The sequence below is a fragment of the Podarcis erhardii genome (assembly GCF_964252035.2).
Source record: "Podarcis erhardii genome assembly, chromosome: Z".
In the NCBI taxonomy this organism is placed as follows: domain Eukaryota; kingdom Metazoa; phylum Chordata; class Lepidosauria; order Squamata; family Lacertidae; genus Podarcis; species Podarcis erhardii.
Genome location: NC_138504.1, coordinates 20,444,955 through 20,464,378, shown reverse-complemented (window position 1 = coordinate 20,464,378; position 19,424 = coordinate 20,444,955). Strand labels below are relative to the sequence as shown.

Sequence of the window (19,424 nt, the reverse complement as noted above, 5' to 3'; positions counted from 1 at the left end):
GAATGATTCCTTGTTATACAAGTTTCTTTGGTAATTCTGCCAAACTTAGTGGTTTGAAATCATTGGAAAATACAGCCTTCTTTCTTTCCTGGTGCACAAAAGAATATTTTGTCCAGGCAGGAGAAGGAAAAGAATGTAGATAGGTGGCATGCCAGATTGACAAGGAGGAAAAGAGTTGTGAAAGGGTGACAGCAAATGAATGAGGGAGAAATAAGATCTGCATTGTAATGTTTTAATTTGTGTTCCGAAATTTTAAAGGTAGGTTTATGCAATTTACTTAGGATACATATCTTTGTGGATATGTGATGCATACATACAAAGTATCTTGATTTTCACTCCCAACGTTAGTTGAACACACTGAGCAGTTTGCACTGGTTCTTATAATAACGCATTCTCTGGTCCCCTGTTTGGCTAAAAGATAGACCCTAGACTTCTTGTGTCGCACTGAATAACAGTAGCTAACTTCTATATACTGCTAAATTTCATTTTCTGTTCTGAGGAGTTCAACACATTTGTAGTATCTAGTATCTTTTCAAGGTCTGCAAATGAAATTTATTTCCTTCCTTTCAGATTATTTCACTATTTTTATTATTATTGTTGATCACCCTGTTGTCTTGCTGATCACTCAGCAGTCTTCCACAAGACAATTCAAGGGTTTATTGAATATCGGGCATTATGTCTGATTTGTGAACATGAGATGCATTTCCTTCACACCCCCTTTTGAAAGCACTTGATGTATTGTCCTTTAAAACTGGCAATGTGCTGTTAAATTCCGTTTGTAGTTTGCATTTAGTTTGCATGTCAATTGGACTCTAAGTAGGCACGCAACTCAGTGCGGACAGATGGTGTCTGGGAGGGTTGAAAACTCCATGGAGTATGAGGAAAGATTACCAGACTGCTGTGGGGGGCATCAATGAGGAAACAAAGACTTACGTTTGTATGAGCTTGGTGGGTTGGGTGAGGTTGTAGAACTGCTTAAAGAAAAGAGATGTCACACACACTGTTCCACAGCCCATCTAAGTGACCAATTAAATTTATTTATTTATTTAGCATTTTCTGTTAACATTTCTAAACTGGCAACCTCTCAGCAGTGTACAATAAAATCAACGAAACACCAAAAATAATAATAAAATCATAAAATGCAGAGCAAATGACCAACACTGAATCAGATTTATTTGTGTTTAAATTCAGATCCAGCCCTATCTTCAAAGATTGTGGTGCACATAACATTTAAACAGATTAACGTGCTAAAAAAATAAATATAAAAATGGTTGGGTCGGGGCTAAAGATGGATGTGTAATACATCCCTGTCCATCTCTAGCACAAAATTTCTTCTCAGGATTTTTTTTTTTTAAAAAAAGGTCTTGCATAACTGCTACTCCTGTGAGGGACAGTGGAAATTATTTCACGTCTGTGCTTGGAAGTGGTGGTGAGAAGACTAGTGCTCCAACATCTACAGTGGCTTCCTTTTGTCTTCCAAGTACAATCACACCTTCTGGTTTTGCTTTACTCAGCCCTTTAATGCATTGAGTCCATATGACAAGCACAATCTATACTAGGAATGGGGAACCTCTGGCCCTCCAGATGTTGCTGGGTGACAACTTCCATCATCCCTGACCACAAATTATTTTGGATAGGACTGGTGGAGTCCAACAACATCGGGAGGGGTTCAGGTTCCCCATCTTTTATATACAACAGGAATTGAGAACATTCTACCCTCCAGTTGTTGTTGGATTCCAGTTCCTGTCAGGGGCAACCAACATAGGATGATGTGACTTGTAGTCCAGCAATATCTGGAAGGCCACAGGTTCCTCATCGCTGGTTTAAGCAAAGAGCCTTCTCTGTAGTGGCACCCACCCTGAAAATACCCTCCCATTTATCTCCTTGACACCCCCCCCCCCCGTCAAGGAGATAAATAATTATACAACTTATGGAAGACATCTGAAGGCAGCCCTGTATTGGGAAATTTTAAATGTTTAATGTTGTATTTGTTGGAAGCCGCCCAGAGTGGCTGGGCCAACCCAGCCAGGTGGGTGGGGTACAAATAATAAAATTATTAGTATGATTAATTATAAATAAGCCTCAGGCTGTCAGATTCCCCACACATATTTCTTTTTCACACATGAGAGGAGGAGAGGAAAAAGCTAAGCCTTAAAAGTAAGCTGCCAATCCAACCACAGTTAATTAACAGAAACCCAGATCAAACTGCAGTATGATGTCCTAGATATTCTAAGGTTAAAATGCACATTTCCTTTCCCCTTGTATCGCATGAGCAGGAAGAAAAGGGTATGCCTGTGTTGAAACCCAAAGTGTAGGAGGCAGGGGGATGATCTCAAGATTCATTTCAGTTGATACCTGAATAATGATTTTGTGTCGCCTTCATCAAGAAGTCTGGGGCTGAAGGGAGTTGTGCCCCTAAACATCTGGAGGGCACCAGGTTGGTGAAAGCTGATTTGGATTAATGTGAATGAGCCTGGAGATCACACCTTCCCTTAATAGTTATTAAAATGTGTTTGCCCTGTTTTCCATCTGTGTAGGACCATAAAGGTAGCTAAAAATGCCCTCAGCCACATAAACACTTTAAAAGTTCATAATAAGTTCATAATAATTATAAATTTGAAAACAAGCCATCCCATCAGTAAAACTTAACAGGAAGAGCAACCAATGCTTTGCTGGTCAGTTATACAATGAATCTTTTTGACTGAAGCATTTTTTCCACTGACATGTTCTTGCAGCTGCATATTTTTAACCTGGGTCATACACCTGAGTTGTCTGTGTTTCTGGTCTTTTGTAATTACCATTTATGTCAGTGTTTTATGCCCAGGTTCACTCTGCTTAAAATATTATCTCCATCTTTGTTAAGAAAGCTTTGCCCCTTGAAAATGCCATCTGTTTGCAGTGTGGATTTGTTTATTTCAATGTCTATTCCTCACCTTTCCCCAAGGGCTTGAGGAAAGTAGCAATACTTAAAAAATAAACCAAGATAACACACCGTAATGAAATTCAAGATATCCTATAGCTGTTCAGTCCTGGCCATTGCATGACAACCGAAACAAGAAAATACAGTTTTTCCGGAAGCTATTTGGAGGTTATGGTCTTGGATGGAGCTCTGTGTTTCAGAGTGTCTGTTTGCCTCCCTCTCTATCTGGTTTTGGACTCCAGGTCAAGATGTTACACACTTTTGACCTGAATGGGAAGTAATGATTGGTCTTAATCATTTTAGGTTATCTTAAATCATTTTTTTAAAAACACAATATTTTATTAATGATATGTGTCAAGTGGTGGCTAATGCCCATTGGGACTAGTGCAGGGGTAAGCAGGGGGGTCAACAGTTGGTGGAGCCAGAGATGACAAGGAGCCATCCCCTAACTGGTTGCAAGTAAGAAGGCAGGCAGATGAGGGCTTGTCAAGGGCAGTCCAAATGGACCAACGTCTATATGATTAACAGATGGAAAAAGAATGGGCATCATTCCATACCTCCTTTTCAGCACCTCAAAGAAGAAGCCACAGATCTCTATATCTTTCTGGTCCCTCTGTGTTCCCTCACTTTCTTCTCTTCTTCTTCATCCTCTTCCTCCATCTCCTCCAGTGCAGACAGAAAAAACTTCCAACATTTTAAAAGTGCCCTGTGGCTCTATGTAGCTTCCCGTCCCCATCTGTTTATTTGTAACATCCACAGATACCACAAATTTTCTTATCATTCCACCTGCAATTTGCTGGGGAAAAGATCTGATAGATTATTAATTCCATGGAACAGTTGCAGTCTTGAGTAAAATGTCAGATTATTAAGGAATGAAAAAAATAACAATATTTAACTGATCCACCGCCTGATTTTCCCACACAGGAATAGATTTGCCTTTTATGATGATGCCCCACCCACTTCTCCCAGTTGGCCTACCTCCTGCTTCGGTGGCAATGGCTATGAATCAGATGAACCATCTCAACACTATAGCTAACATGGCAGCTGCAGCTCAGATGCACAGTCCTCTTTCAAGAGCAGGAGCTTCAGTTATAAAGGTAAGGCTCCAAGCTTAGTTACACGATCAACATAATCACATGGTGCAGCTCTTGTTGGAATATACCCTGGCAGCAAGAAGGGAGGACCTCATATTTACAAGCTCTTTTCCACACAGAGAAAATAAATACAGAAAAACTGGGTTTTCTCCTGAGATGATCTGTTTCTAGTTCAAGGGGAAGGTCTCTCAGGTCAGCAAGGTTTAGGGGAGTGACTTGTCATGCATAGGTAATGTGTTCTGCAAATCATACAGCTCAGGGAAGTAGGAAGTGAAGTTCCAAGGTCCTAAAAGTTATTACACATATATTAACCCCAAACAGCAAAAATTGGAACAATTGGAAAATGATAGAAACAATGAATGGAGTCATCTCAAGTACTTAGAGCACAGTGGTGATTACTGAGACCTTCCTTCCTTCAGCCTTCATGGGTTTGTGTGTGTGTGTGTGCGCGCGCGCGCTAATTATGGTGGAGCCAACAGTTCCTGAGAGCAGCCTTCTCCTCTCCCCCGCCCCATAGAATGCCTGGAATAGAGTCATCATCCATGGCATTGTTAAAAACAAAAATGGCAGACTCCAGAATCAAGAGTGTTGTTGTTAAACGACAGCCCAGAGCCTGCATCAGTGTGGGCCTTGCTGATGCTCACCAATATCAGTCCATATGTCACTTCAATTATAATGTTTAAATGGGATTAATGCAATCAATAGATTGAATTGTGCAAACCCTATTGCAAGCTGTTGTATAAGTTAGTTGCTTCTCTGTAGTGTCAGAAGAGTCTGCTTCATGGGCATCTTTGAATGAGGTTATCGTGTGTGTCTCCCTCCTTGCCTTAATTTATCTAAAACAAAGCTGCCTCTCCCTGCCTTCACCACTACCCTCTGCAAAATGTGCCTGCTCAGCAAAGTTAACATTTAGTACTCTGGAAAGAAATGTCATAACTATGAAATTTGATTTCATCTTGACAAGAACACTATACATTAGGAAGAGCTACAGTAGGCCCATTTAGAAAGCCTTCCTTGCCATCTTTAATCTAGCCTAATGTGATTAGCAGGTCCTACTAGCACTTCTGTAGTAAAGACTCTTTGTCAAAAACTCTACTGTAAATCCCTGCCTTTACAGTCCCGCTGAGGAAACTTCCTCTCTTTGAATCTTGGCTTGCCGTAAGTCATCCATGGGATCAGAATTTTAAACAAAATGTTAGCACTCCCTGTTCTACAGGATATGTCTTTAAGAAGCGCAGAATGAACTGAATTGAGTGTAAGCTGGTTGTTGATTGTAGGACTAGGAATGGGAAGATTTCTCATTTCCCCAGTTCAGGAAGGCTTTGCATGGATGCTTGAAGCTCTAATGGAGGCTTCATCTTCTACACCATGCATTTCCCATTGTGGTTTAATCAATGCCTCTATCTAGGGAACTTTGGGAACTGTAGCTCTGTGGGGAATGGGGTCGCCTTACAACTCTCAGTACCCTCACTGTTCCTAGGATTCTTTGAGGGAAACCATGACTGCTAAAGGTGGTATAATAGTGTTTTAAATGTATGGTGTTGTTATGACTGGAGCTGTTACATAGGAGCCAGAGACTCCACCCCCTTCCTAACTCTCAACCAGAACCTGATCCATACAGTGGTACCTCTGGTTACGTGCTGAATTCGTTCCAGAGGTCTGTTCTTAACCTGAAACTGTTCTTAACCTGAAGCACCACTATAGCTAATGGGGCCTCCTGCTGCTGCTGCACTGCCATTCTCATCCTGAAGCAAAGTTCTTAACCCGAGGTACTATTTCTGGGTTAGTGGAGTCTGTAACCTGAAGCGTATGTAACCCGAGGTACCACTGTATATGTAATTATCTCTGCTGCTAAGTAGCCTTGCATGAAGCTACCTGGGCACTTCACAGATGGCCCTGAAGCTCCTGGCTCACCTTCTTCATTTTCCTTATGACTCCAGTTGGAATGAGCCAGCCAGAAATTTAGGTAACTGGTGTGGAGCCCTCTGGGTGAAGTAATACCACTGTCTAGGGTGTGAAGTCTAGGGTGAAGTAATACCACTGTCATTGGTCTGAATCCATTGCCACGCATGTCTTATCCAGTGACTCCATTGTCATTGATGCCTAGATCTAAGGACTCCATTGTCATTGGTCTGAATTCATTTTCATTAATGATGCACTCACTGGATGCAGTGACTCCATTGTCAGGATTGCTGGCAGCCTGGAGATCTGCTGAGGGAGAGTTCATGCTCCCTCTGCTCCTCCTCTAAGGAAACCCTAGGTTCCAAGTCTGAACTTCGACACAAGCCCCAGTCCAAATCCCCACCCACCCATAAAAGTGAAGATGCTTAGCACTCAAAAGTGTCCACTAGTGAGCATGCCACCCTGTGAAATGCAGCCACTCCTGCTTGTCTAGATGAAAGATACAGAGGGGGAAGAGGTGGGGAGGTAAACCCCTATCCTTTGCATGGTCTGGAATGTATCCTATTATTGTGCAAAGATAAGAGCCATATTTGTAGCTCGGCCAACCTTTTGGCTCAGACAGACTTTTTCTCTGTCACTGCATGAGGCAGGGCTAGAATTATTATTAATGGGTGGAAATTGGAAGAAAACACACTTCAGCTAAACATTAGGAGAATGTCATGGCAGTAAAATCTGTTTGACAGTGGAAACAGGCTGCCCTGGGGAGTGGTGGCTCTTCCTCACTGCGGGTATTTAAGCTGAGGCTGGCCACCCGTCTGTGAGGGATATGAACAGGCAGGGTCCGCACCATCCTACATCCAACACACATTTAAAGCGCATGTCTTCCTGAGTCTGTCTGAGCCAAAATGCTTGGAACTGTAGTTTGTTAATTGAATTTTAGCTCTGTGAATGGGAAACTACAGTTCGCGGGGTTGGGGAGCCAGGTTCTGTAAATGTGTGTTGGATGTGCTTTAATTGTATGGTACGGACTGTTCCCATTGTTGCATTCTGCATTATAGATCCTGCACTCAGTGGGAGGTTGACCTCCAAGATCCCGTGTAATCTTGAAAATCATTTGATTCTACGTTCATTTTAAAAAAACAAACACTGGGGGAGGAGGCACTTTGATATTATGGCACTTCAAATGCATCAATATATTAGTAGTAGTAGTAGTAGTAGTAGTAGTTTTACTGATACACGTGCCTAATGGTAAGAACACTGCAGATCTCCCAGTTATTCAGTTTGCTGTGCAATCATTGTGATGGTATAGCAGAAGGAATCGATGCTTCTTCCTCGGGGATGCAGGTTTGAGACCCATAAGTGCCAGATAACAGTTCTTCCAAAGCTCAGTGGAAGCTTCTGGTAAATAATAACCAATGCGCTGTGTTTGTCTTTAATGTTGGGAGAGCTATTTTGAGTTGCAAATCCACATGCTTTTCTGTAAAAGCTAACCTGGGAATATTGTCAGACCAATCGCTTATTAGCCTTTTACTGTGCTTCAGGTCCTTTTAATGTTGGCTCAGCCGCCAGCGTTTGTTGTTAATAACAAATATAGCCCTAATGTGGGCTGGAAATAGCATTAACGTCATTAAGTCTGGAAACATCATTTAATCAGTCAAACACAGCATCAAATAAGGAATGTTTTCATAGTAGGAAAGAGATTGCAGGGAGCTCGAGAGAGAGAAAAGCCTAATTAGTTTGAAGAAAGTGAACCATATGATGGAAAACAATAGCTAGGCAAAAAGAAGGGTGGACAGTGCATTTAAGATGCCTAGAAGGGCTTGCTTCACCCCTCCCAAGTTTACCCATGTAGATTTGAGGAAGGCAATCCTCAAATCTCAACAGGTACAGCTGACTTCTTCGTTCTCCTCCTTGTGTTTTTCGCAGCCAGAGGCAAATGGGACTTCCAAAGCAATGCTATAAGGGTGTGGGGGGTTTTCTGGCCTCTTGAATCTCTGTGCAGAGCTTGGGGATGGGGTGGCCATGGCAGGGTGCAGGTGTTGCAACATGTCTTGAGCTCCAGTTGAGTCTAACAGCCCCAGTATGCATTCACCTCCCCTGCTGTTCCTTCACTATATGATCGCATGTGTACCGGTTCTTCGTTTCTTACTATTATTTTCGAGTCCTTTTAAATTTTTTTAATTATTTCATGCACCTCTACAAATCTTGGAGTTCCCCCAAATAGGCAGATATCTCACCAGTGGTTTCTCAGTAGCCCAGTTTTAGGCTTATAGTGCTGTTGGCATAGGCTGGCTGAGTTCAGTATTAGTTGGAAGGTCTCTCCCGCACCAGCATTTTGTACACAGAGGAGAGTTTGCAGAGGCTGGGAGGCTTTCTAGCTTTCTCTCTCTTGACAAGGAAAATGGAATGGGCAGAGAAACAACCACTAACACTGCCTCACATCAACCAGTCCTCCTTGCCATAGTCTTAGCAAAGAAACCGTTCATCATTTGTTCCAGGACCTTGAATTCAGTACTTCCTTTCAAAATAAAATAAAATTGCTTTCCAAGAATAAGCCTATTAGAACACAAAGCTGCTGCTAGCCTACAAACTATTCAAAATGCTGATGGACAGGAGCCCACCCAATTCCTATAATATGCAAATGAGCAAAAAAGGTCTCCCAGCTGTGTGATGGGAATAGTGTATATACTGGATTTTGATACTTGCTCTTCACTGTGCACCTAGTTCTGCAGAGACAGCTGGAAAATCTTCTAGATTATTTTCTCCCCAAGGGGCTACAGATGCCACAGAAGCAAACTTGGAACATACTAGGTGCCCTGCTGGACCTGAGCAAAGCTCCAGCTTCATATGTTCCACAGTGACCAACCAGATACCAAAAGGAAATTGCAGCAGGGTGTGCAGAAGGAAGATGGTGTTCAACTCAAGTTTCCAGTTTTCTAATCCATGCCACCCCTGATGAACCCATCTATCTGTTTGATGGGATTTTATCACATATGCTGTTGACTGACATATAATGTAGTTTGACTATTCCTCCAAATGAGGAGTGGGGAAACTGTGGCTCTCCAGCTGTTGCTGGACTATGACTCTCAGTATTCCCAACCATTTTAATTGCTGACCACAGCTGATGAGAATTGGAGTCCAACAACATCTGGAGGGCCAGAAGTTCCCCATCCCTGCACTAAATGTCCTCTTACCTTTATTTTAACAAAGATCTTTGTTGGGCCATTAATTTATTTCCCCCCACACACACACACACACTTATCTGGAGTAGCAATACTGATAACAAGGCCAGGAAATGTTATAATAGCACAAAGGAAATGTCTGTTACTATTCTTCGACTCACAGAGAATTGCCAAAGTGGTGTGTTCTTGGTTGGCTGTTTACCAATATCCTCTGATTATCTATGGGTTTGTTTGGGTTGTTGTTTTTCCTTTGGCTGAGCAGCTGGCAATTAATGAGTTGATGAGAAATGGTCACAATGCAGTGAAATTAGTAAGTGAACATCTGGTATTAAAAGCTAATGCATGCTGAAGGTGGAGGTAATCATTCAGATTATAGTGAAACAAAAGTCCAGTTCGGGCCTGAACAGGAAATGCTTCTTGTAGGGGGCAGGGGGACAGGGCCATCCATGCTGGCTCTGCCCCAAACATCCTATCCACTTACTTCTTAATCTTCTTGTTTTGGGTGGGGAAAGTCTGAAAGGGGCTTCTAATTGCATTCACTTGGACATGAGTTGAAGTGTTCATGCAGTTAGATACCCTTGATTATCAGAGTTCCCAACCATGCTGAGCGTTCTATGCAGGTTCAGTGTTGAGAAGGTTGGGAACAGAAAGAGTGGAACTGGTGCACGCCGGAACATGGTGGGTGAGATGAGCTTGTGGAGCTTGAAGGCATTTTCAGGTTGATAGTCCTCCCCCCTCCCCTCCCCCAAGGCATAATTCCTAAACAGCAGTACTCATTTTATTGATACCAAAGTTACTTCGTCTGGAGGGACAATGACATTGTGGTAGAGCACATTCTTTGCATGCTCAGAGGTAGAGCAGGTGATCCACATTCAGAAAGTCCAAGTTTGGCTTTCTGTTTCCAGTTTAAAAGCAAGAGGTAGTTAGTAGTGGGAAAGATCCCTGACAGTCATGGTTACACAATAGTCTGGTAAGCCTTTAGTAAACCAAGTGGTAGGTTAGAAAAGCGTGAAGTTCAGATCATTGCTCCAGGGATATGCTGTGGGTGAGAAGCTTTGCTGTGTACATGGAGATCCCCCAACTCCACCGTAAGAGCTTCATTCATTGGGATTGCCCCCTGTGTTGAAAAGAATGGGAAAGTGTACATTCCTGAAGCTGGAGGTTGTAGCTCACATGAGGTTCTGAACTGAAACACATCTATCCAATTTAAGCCTGATTTACACTTTACCTGTGGCATGGTTACCATTTCCTGGTGGTGGGATTCTATGGAACATTTGGATGATTCTCTCGTGTGGTTACAAGGATTACATGGGCAAAACAGTTCAGAGCTCCATCATTTCTGAATATTTGTGGGGAGTGGGAATGTGATGGCTAGTCACTCCCAACATGGAAATGCTCATTTGGTCATACCCCATGATACCTCTGCATCCATTTAAATGTATAAAAGTGCCCACTATTCCCATGTTGCTTTCACAAATTTAGCTGTACATGTAGGTGCCAGGGGGCATAGCCAGAGAGATGTGCAAGGCAAGGCTTTTCAGCACAGTACATTTTTCCCTCTCACATGTTCTGTGAATGCATGGGGAGGTTCTTTGAAAACACTATTTCAAAAGGATACAGTGGTACCTCGGGTTACAAACACCTCTGGTTATAAACATGTTGGGTTACAGACTCCGCTAACCCGGAAGTAGTACCTCAGGTTAAGAACTTTACCTCAGGATGAGAACAGAAATTGCACAGCGGCAGCGGGAGGCCCCATTAGCTAAAGTGGTACTTCAGGTTAAGAACAGTTTCAGGTTAAGAATGGACCTTCGGAACGAATTAAGTTCGTAACCAGAGGTACCACTGTATTTGGTTGTCAAAAGATTGACCCAAAGGGCTACCCTTGATGCAGCCTTCAGCTCCTTCTGAGAAGTGCAGCCTCAAACAGATATAATAACATTAAAAACACCACAGTGAAAACATCATTTTGAAGAGATAATTTACATTACCAAAGGTATTCTGTGTTCATCGGGAAGCCATACTTTCCCTATAAAATCACAATATTGAAGTTTCTTCATTTTTGTTTTCAGAAAGATCCTGAAGCAGGGTGATGTTGTTATGCTGCCTCCAGTTTCATTAGTGAGTTAACTCCCACATTGCCCTGCCCAGAAGATCACAAGAGGAAAGGCATAAATTAAAAAGAAATATCGAGACAAATGTATGAATAAAATTTCCAGTATTCAGACAGAGCTGCAAAACCCACTTGTCAGCAGAGAAATGCCATTAAGTCCTTTAGGAACTCATTAATAGATTAACATTTGGATGAGTAATTATAGCTGCACTAGAAATAAAAATAAACAAGCAAGCCTTAGCATCACAGCTCCTCTAAACACTTGGCACACAAGTGAAGATCAATACTATGAAATATCACTGCTGGAAGTACTAAGGTCAAGTTGATTATGTCAAGAATAGATATGCTCTGCATGTGTGTGTATCTGTGTGTTATGTATATGTTGTTGTGAGTTGGGCTGACTTGATCACTGTGAATGGGTAGTTTGGGCCCTGGCAAAAGCCATCTTTTGTCATGTGTTTACCTATTGGTACTGAACTTATAAAGGGGCTATGCAGAATGCATGGACTAACACACTACTGATAACCACCACTCCGCCATGGTTGATGCATGATCTTATCTATTTGAAGCAGACATGGGTGTATATGCATAGGGTTCCATCCATGGAAATGAGAATGCTAATGTCAATACTTCCACATGTATGAATCCCTTTAGGGTGTTGGCATCTAGTGGGAACAGTTAGCCAGTGCATTCCAGACAGCCCCTTAACAAATTCATGGGTGACTTACATTTAAAACCAAAACATAAAAATGCAAATAAAACATCAATGTTCTCATGCAAACGCCTACAGTTAAATCACGTGTGTGTGTGTTTGTGTGCATGCGCGCGCACGCACACGCACACACACACACACAACTGCCACTTGCCCAATAACAGCTACAGAAAGCTTTGGCAGCACACTAACAGCACTAAAGTAGGACTAAAGGTAATGTTAAATGCTTTTTAATGACTGGATGGTCTGTTGAAGTTCAGCAGTTCATTTGCAGGGGAGTAGGGTATGAGAAAAATGTCCTGCAGTTTGCATTTCTGTACATGTGTTGGAAGGGGGATGCAAAGGGAAATAGGACACTTCTTGATAGATGAAAGGAACGGAGAGAACTGGTAATTTTTTGACGGAGCTATTTATTAATTATTTTACTTTGAACAATGTATATAAAGTGTTCAACTCTTAAAAAATGCAAAGCAATTACCAAAAGTAAGAAAAACAGTGCATAATGAAATAATATGAAAGCAATAAGAAATGCAATAATTTCACATATCCACAATAAACATCAATATACATGACTCTCAGACTAATCTTGGAAAGCCTTGGCAAAGAGAAATGCTTTTAGAACGGTAGCATAGAAAGCAAGGCTCTGCCACCCGGCTACCAGAGCATTGGGTGGCAGATGTTGGTGGCGTGGAGTGGTGGCAAAATGTTGGTGCACAGTTGTCTTTCATTCTTACCTCATCCTGATGCCCTTCTGTGCAGTGAAGGACGCTGTCCCTTTGCCAGTGCTGAAGTAAGATTCAAATACCACCTCCTTCCCTACAGACCCTCTCAGGTGTTAAGATTGGAAAAGCGGCCGTCTTAAGACTCATGCCACCCTAAGAGGTTCTGCAGGTGACATCTGAGGAGAGGGCATTATCTGTGGTTTGACTGGTGCCTTCGTTATACACCTTTAGGTGCCAGGCTAAAATGTTCCTGTTTAACTAGGCATTTGGCTGATTGACACCTTATGCCTTTTTAAATGTGTTGTCGAAGGGGAGGTGGTTATTGGTTGTCTTTGTTTTGATTTTTAGTATGGATGGATGGATGAACAGACGGATGGATGAACGGTCAGATGGACAGAGAGACAGACAGATGATAGATAGATAGATGATAGATAGATAGATAGATAGATAGATAGATAGATAGATAGATGATAGATTAGATAGATAGATAGATAGATAGATAGATAGATAGATATAGATGATATAGATGATATAGATATAGATATAGATATAGATATAGATATAGATATAGATATAGATATAGATATAGATATAGATATAGATATAGATATAGATATAGATATAGATAGATGGTGGTAATCTTATGTTGTTAACCGCCCTGAGATCTATGGGTATAGAGCAGTATACAAATTTTAATAATGATAATAATAATGACGACCAGCACTTTGAAGTGTCCCCAAAATTGAACTGGAAGCCAGCACAGATTAGACAAAGTAATGTGCTCCCCCTAAAAATCCCAGGTAGTACTCTTGCCACTGCGTTTTGCACTAGTTGAAGTTTCCAAACATTCTTCAACAGTAGTTCCATGCAGGTCTACTTTATCTAGGAAAGGGTCAGCTGGTACTCCAGCCAAAGCTGTGCAAATGTGCCCCTGGCCACGTGTGCCACCTGGCAACCCAGGAGCACCTGCAGACTGCAACCCTGGTCCTTCAAGTAGAGTGCAATCCTATTGACAGTAGGCTTTAGTTTTGTTGTAGCAGTCTTCTAATACAGGAATGGGGAATCTGGGGCTCTCTGGTTCCCCTGCAACTCCTACCACTCCTGACCATTGGCCATGCTTGGCTGGACCTGACAAGAGCTGGAGTCCAAGCACCACAGGTTCCCCTTGCGCTTTTCTGATACTTTCTTCCCTCTGAGTGAGTAGTAATTCGCTATTCAGAAAGAAGCCTTTAATGTATTGGGCTAGCAGAACAACAAGCTATTTCAGGAGAACAAAACTGAAATACATGAAGAGTGACACGGGGTTCTAAAATTCAGAAGCGACAGAATGAAGTCATCAAGGTGTAAAAAAAAGATTTCAGGCTTTGAGCTTTGCAATTTTTCTATTGAAATGTCCTCATTGATTTGTTACAAATACTGTTAACCCTGTGTTTGGAAAATGGCGGGGACATTATCGCTTGTGTTCTCATTTGTAATAAAATAGATTAACTTGCTGTGAAATTTTAACTAGACGGAGACACAACAGTAGCTACCTAATGAACCACAGCTCATTGCTGTTAAGTAGCTTAATAGATGCATACTGATTACGGGCCTGAAAAATGGATCTGTTTACGTGCAAAGAAGAAACTGCTCGCATATATTAAGGGGCAAAAAGAGAATCACAACTGCCTTCCATTATAGAGAACGTCTCAATCCACATCCTGGTTCTCATTGCTGGGTCTTCATTTTTCACCAAGTGCCATCTAAATGTAGTTTGTCAAGAGTCCAGACCTCTAGGGAGCTCCACTACTGCCTACCTGGGAAATGGAAATCCTTCTCACATCAAGCATGTGCCCACATGTTTAGTTAGCAATGATGCAAATTTGCTTTCTCTTTCCAAAAGGGTTCATTATTTGCAAGTTAAGCTGTTCTGTCATTGTTCCATTAAGCCAGAGACTACAACTCCCATCTTTCCTGACCATTGGCCATGCTGGCTGAAGTTGATGGGAGTTGGAGTCCAACAACATCTGGAGGTCCACGTGTTTTGCTTTAGAGTCTTGAATCAAAGGGGTTCTTTGGGACGAGTAAGGGATTGGAAACTAAGGGGAAAAAACTCTTCAAATGCATGCAATAGATGGGAAGAATTCAAAAAACAGAACCAACGCTTCCTTGTTTCTCTCTCAGGTCCTTTCTCAGTTTAGGTAATTTAATCTAGAGGCCATTTTCACTACCCAAAATAGTAGTGCCTATTGTTCTCCTCCTTTTCTTACCAATATAGTTATAATCTCTGCAATAATATCCTACAAGTCCCCTGGGAAGAGAGAAGGAAAAAACACCCAATGTTTGTTTCAAACTGATTTAAATCAAAAATGCCCTCAAGATACAGAGGCACAAAAGGCCTTGAATAGATTACGATCTGTTTAAGGTTAACAAATATTTTTAATTAGTAGACAAATAGTACAGCAATTAAATGCTTCTCTTTTAAGTTTTATTAGTTATTGTATGTTCATTAAATAAGAGATAATGAGTTAAAAAGCATGTCCGTTGAGGATTAACCACTGTATAATAGATAGGCATCTGTTACATGATTTTGAGGTTCACTTGGCATTGAATGTCCAATAACTATCCTATTAAAAAACAAATTTCAGGCAACATTTTCAGTGCTGTGTGTTTGGAATAGACAAATGCTATGTACAGTATTACAATTAGGAAACTCTGTTCTAGGACCCCCTGCACAGCCTGCTGGAAGCAGAGCTTGAAATATGAGGCCTGATTAGTAGCGTGGCATCTTAACACATTGCCAAAACAGAGGAAGCTTCCTTATACTGAGTCACATCATTAGACCATCTAGCTCAGTGTTGTCTACACTGACCAACAGCAGCTTCCAAGATCTCAGAGGAAGCTTTCCCCCAGCCCTACCTGAAGATGCCAGGGATTGAACCTAGGGCATTATTCATGCAGAACAGATGCTCTACCACTGAGTAGTGGCCCTCCCTTCCCAAGAGGACATGTATCACCAACAGAGGACACAAAGAGGATAGATTTACATAAAATTTGCATGTGCTAATTTGTAGGTATAGAAAATTGGAAATAAATACTGTGATTTAAATAGTGGGTTGAAACTGTGACCAGTGTGCCTGCTTAGTCTGCTGTCCAGCTGCTAACTACTGATGGGCAGCTTCAGGACTCATGATCTCCCTTCTTTTTTATCTTTAAATTAGACTTGGATCAATCAGCACTTGAAACAGAGAACTGTATTCCGTATAGTAGGATACCTTACTGACTAGGGAAGCCAGAGCCTAAAATAAAAAATCACTGGGCAGGGTCTGGCATCAGCACAGAGAGAGATCAGAGCTGCAACAGGTGGTGAGAAAGAGGTCGTTGATGGATCTAAGGACGGAGCCTCTCAGATTTTGGCAAACCTTGAGGTAGAGCCTATCAGATGTAGGTGGACCCAATCTGTAGAGCAGAACACAAAGCAATTCAGCAAAGTTGTGCAGCTGGAGTGGCTAGCCTTTGGCTCCCCAGGTGTTCCTGAACTACAACTCCCACTATTCCTGACCATTGGCCATGCTGTTTGGGGCTGATGGGAGTTGTAGTTCAGCAAGATCAGGAGAGTCACAGGCTACCCCACCCCTGGTGTACAGCATAAAAATGCATTGGGGGTAAAATATACTGTCCTTTGGGTAACTGATCTTGAAAGTGTATTCTAAAGTAACACCAAATACTATTTGATTGCTTTAATTGCTTACTATGACTTGGTCATCTCACACAGCCACTGCCTTAGCTTGTGCCCCAGGTATTAAGGAGTGGATTTAAAGCATTCCCCCCCCCACCACCTCTCTGGGATCTTTTCCACCTTTGACTTTCTCTCACCAGAGCACTCTGGGGCTGGTTGATGCCTGGCTGCCTTTTGAACAGCCACCTGAAGCACTCTCCCTACCTGCTATTCCCAGTGGTCTTGAGGTCTTGAGTCCCCCTTGTATTCAAAGGCACTGCAACAGAGCCATGCCAGCATGCATTCCTGCTCTCCCTCTTGCCTACCCTTCTCTGCCTCTTCTGCTGAGGCACCTAGGATAGTACTGTCTTGGCAGATATATGTGTGTGTTCTGATAGGTTTGGGGGATGGCCTAGCCATCAGTCTGAATTGGGGCAGCAGTGATGTACTCCAAATACTTTATTTTAATGTACTTCTTCTTTCTAAAGGAGAGAATTCATGACAGCCCTTCACCAGCCCCATCCATGGAAGAGAGTCAGCGACCCGGGAGTCATGCCTCTTCACACCAGAGCAGCAGCATTTCAAGTTCTCCATCGCAGCTTGACAACACATCAGATAGAATTGGTTGGTACCCTATTCATGGCGGCTGTTCTGATGCCACTGATGTCTGGAAGTGTCCTTTGTCAAAGATCTCTCACAAGAGACAGGTGGAAAGAAAGCTAATTGTAGGAAGTGAGCATATATCCAAAGGATGCAAACAAGAAATAATGACTGTGGGTGGCAGTAACATTTAATCAGTTAGATTAGCCACTTAAGAGCACAAGCCTAAGATTGTTCTCAGAGAAGTTCATCCCACTGAGTTCAGTTGGATTTATTCCCAAGGAAGATTGCACACCCAATTTTAAGTGGAGAGAGGAATATGATACAAGCTTGAATCCAATTTAATTAGGTAACAGTTATAATTAGTACTTCCTCACAGAATATGCTCTGGTTGGTTTCAGTCCTGAAAAATTTAGGAAACAGATTATATTAGTTCAGGAGAGCTCCTGCAAGTCTGAGTAAAGAATACTGAGCTGGATATACCAATGGTCTGACTCTGTGTAAGGCAGGCTACCTACGTTCCTATAGTCTCAGTCTGCAATCTGATTGCAACCTGAAAATCGCCATATTTATTTTAAAATGTTTGCTCTCTGACAACAAACATTCATCAGAGTCATGAAAAGTATGTTGATAATAATAATAATATTTTAGAATAGAATTTTAATAGTTCTGTTAAGTATGACAAATGTAATTTTAAATCAATAAAGAAAATAAGAAAGCCAAATATCATATATTTACCTCATCCATGTGATTTTACAGGTGCTACATTAAAAGAAAAATCTCAGTGGCAAAGATTATTGTCTTTGAACTGTCATCCATCAGTTTGGGTTGTTAACCATCTAGCTGTCTATATCTGTCTATTAAGTGAGAGGAATTACAGATAATTACCAATTCCTTAAATCCTCTGGTCTATTAAAAGCATTTTTCTTCCGAAATGATTTCAATGAATCACTCTTCTTAATTAGTTAATCTGAACATTTCAGAGGAAATCACTCATGTCTCAACTCATCTGCAGTTTTTCACTTTCTTCGTGGTTTTCTTTGTATTGTGCTTGCAGGCTTATTTTCCCCTGTCTTCAAGAATTGGTAATTCCCTCCCTCCCCCCCCCCCAAATGCTTTCATTTTGTCCATACCCCTAGACTCCCATTTCTCATGTGTATGACTAATGGATGGAGGGTGTGCAGTGCTATTTTTTTTTAGAAAAATTGGTGCCAAAACGCACCATGAACACCTCCTTCGTTCTCTTATAATGGCAATGGTGCCCACTGGAAAGGTGCCGGAACTCAGTTCTGGTGAGTTCCTGCTGAAAAAAAACCCTGGGGGTGGCATGGAGCTAAGCCTCATGGTCTTGCTCATGGCAAGTGTGCTTATCTGGCTCTTCCCTTCTCACAGAAGATAGAGCCCCCTGTTCTCCTATATATAATTGGGAGCCCCAGTGATGTGGAGAAGGGGCCAGTGGGAGTATAGCTGGCTGCTCCCTTCAGATATTCACTGAACATGTAGATGCCATTGTAGCAGGGCACAGGGGTGTTGGAGTACAGCTGTTGGCAGAAAACATAGCCCCAGTCTACCTTTAATGTGTTAGGCTTTTATATGGAAGGGATAATGTGAGCTCCTAACACTAGGTGCCTTCTTACACAACCACTTCAGAATTGTTCATACAAGGTGAATGAGCAAATGGTGCATATGGATTTTATTTGAACTTGTGAATGTGTCCAACAAGGTACAAAATATGGGAACCAGGCATTTTTTTAAAAAAAGTGAAAGATAATTCTTAGAAATGGTGGTGGTTTATATTTGAATGATCTAACTGGTGTGCATTTTCACGTTCCATAGCAATTTTGCAGGCATCCATTACCTGACTCCAGTTGCCAGTATTGATCACAGAGCAGGGATGGAGAACCTTTGGTCCTCTGGGTGTCAGACTACAACTCCCATCATCCTTGGCCATTGGCTAGGGCTGATGGGATCTGAAGTCCAGCAACATCTAGAAGACCACAAGTTACCTATCACTGACATAGGTGGGGAAAAGTATTTTGCAAATTCACTTAGAGATGTGACCTCTCTCACATTAGGAAATAGTATTACTTGGTATTTCAGAGAGTATAAATGGATTGACATTTGAATATACCGCAGGCAGATTAGTAGAGTATCATCAATGGTGATAAAGGAGACAACTAAATATTTATGTGAAAGCAACTGTAGTAGGAAGAGTAGGTATCCCTCCTGCTAAGGCTTGCTTCAGTTGACACAATCCCACACTGCAATCATGGTGGGTTTAAGCTTTAAGAACATGTGTGCATTCTTTGCAGTGGCCATAAAGTTAACTATTCTGATTTCTCTGGCTGGGATGTAATGTAGCCCAGTCAAGGGCCACCAGTGGAAAAGGGACACCGAATAACTAAAAGGATGTGCTCTGAAGGCCCTTTCCCATCTGACTTTGTAAGAATTGACCAGCTATGTTGAAGCTCTTGGGCTTCAC

The 19,424-nt window shown here is 41.9% G+C and overlaps 1 protein-coding gene across 10 annotated transcripts in view; it reads left to right on the top strand.

Annotated features, from left to right (window-relative positions):
• Window positions 1-19,424, top strand: part of DACH2 (dachshund family transcription factor 2) — a 325,632-nt gene that overhangs the window by 251,246 nt on the left and 54,962 nt on the right. For all 10 annotated transcript variants that reach the window (XM_081848011.1, XM_081848004.1, XM_081848005.1 and 7 more), the window contains 2 exons: window positions 3,845-4,017; window positions 16,831-16,966. In XM_081848011.1, the coding sequence (XP_081704137.1) occupies window positions 3,845-4,017; window positions 16,831-16,966 (309 nt within the window). The remainder of the gene's footprint in view (window positions 1-3,844; window positions 4,018-16,830; window positions 16,967-19,424) is intronic.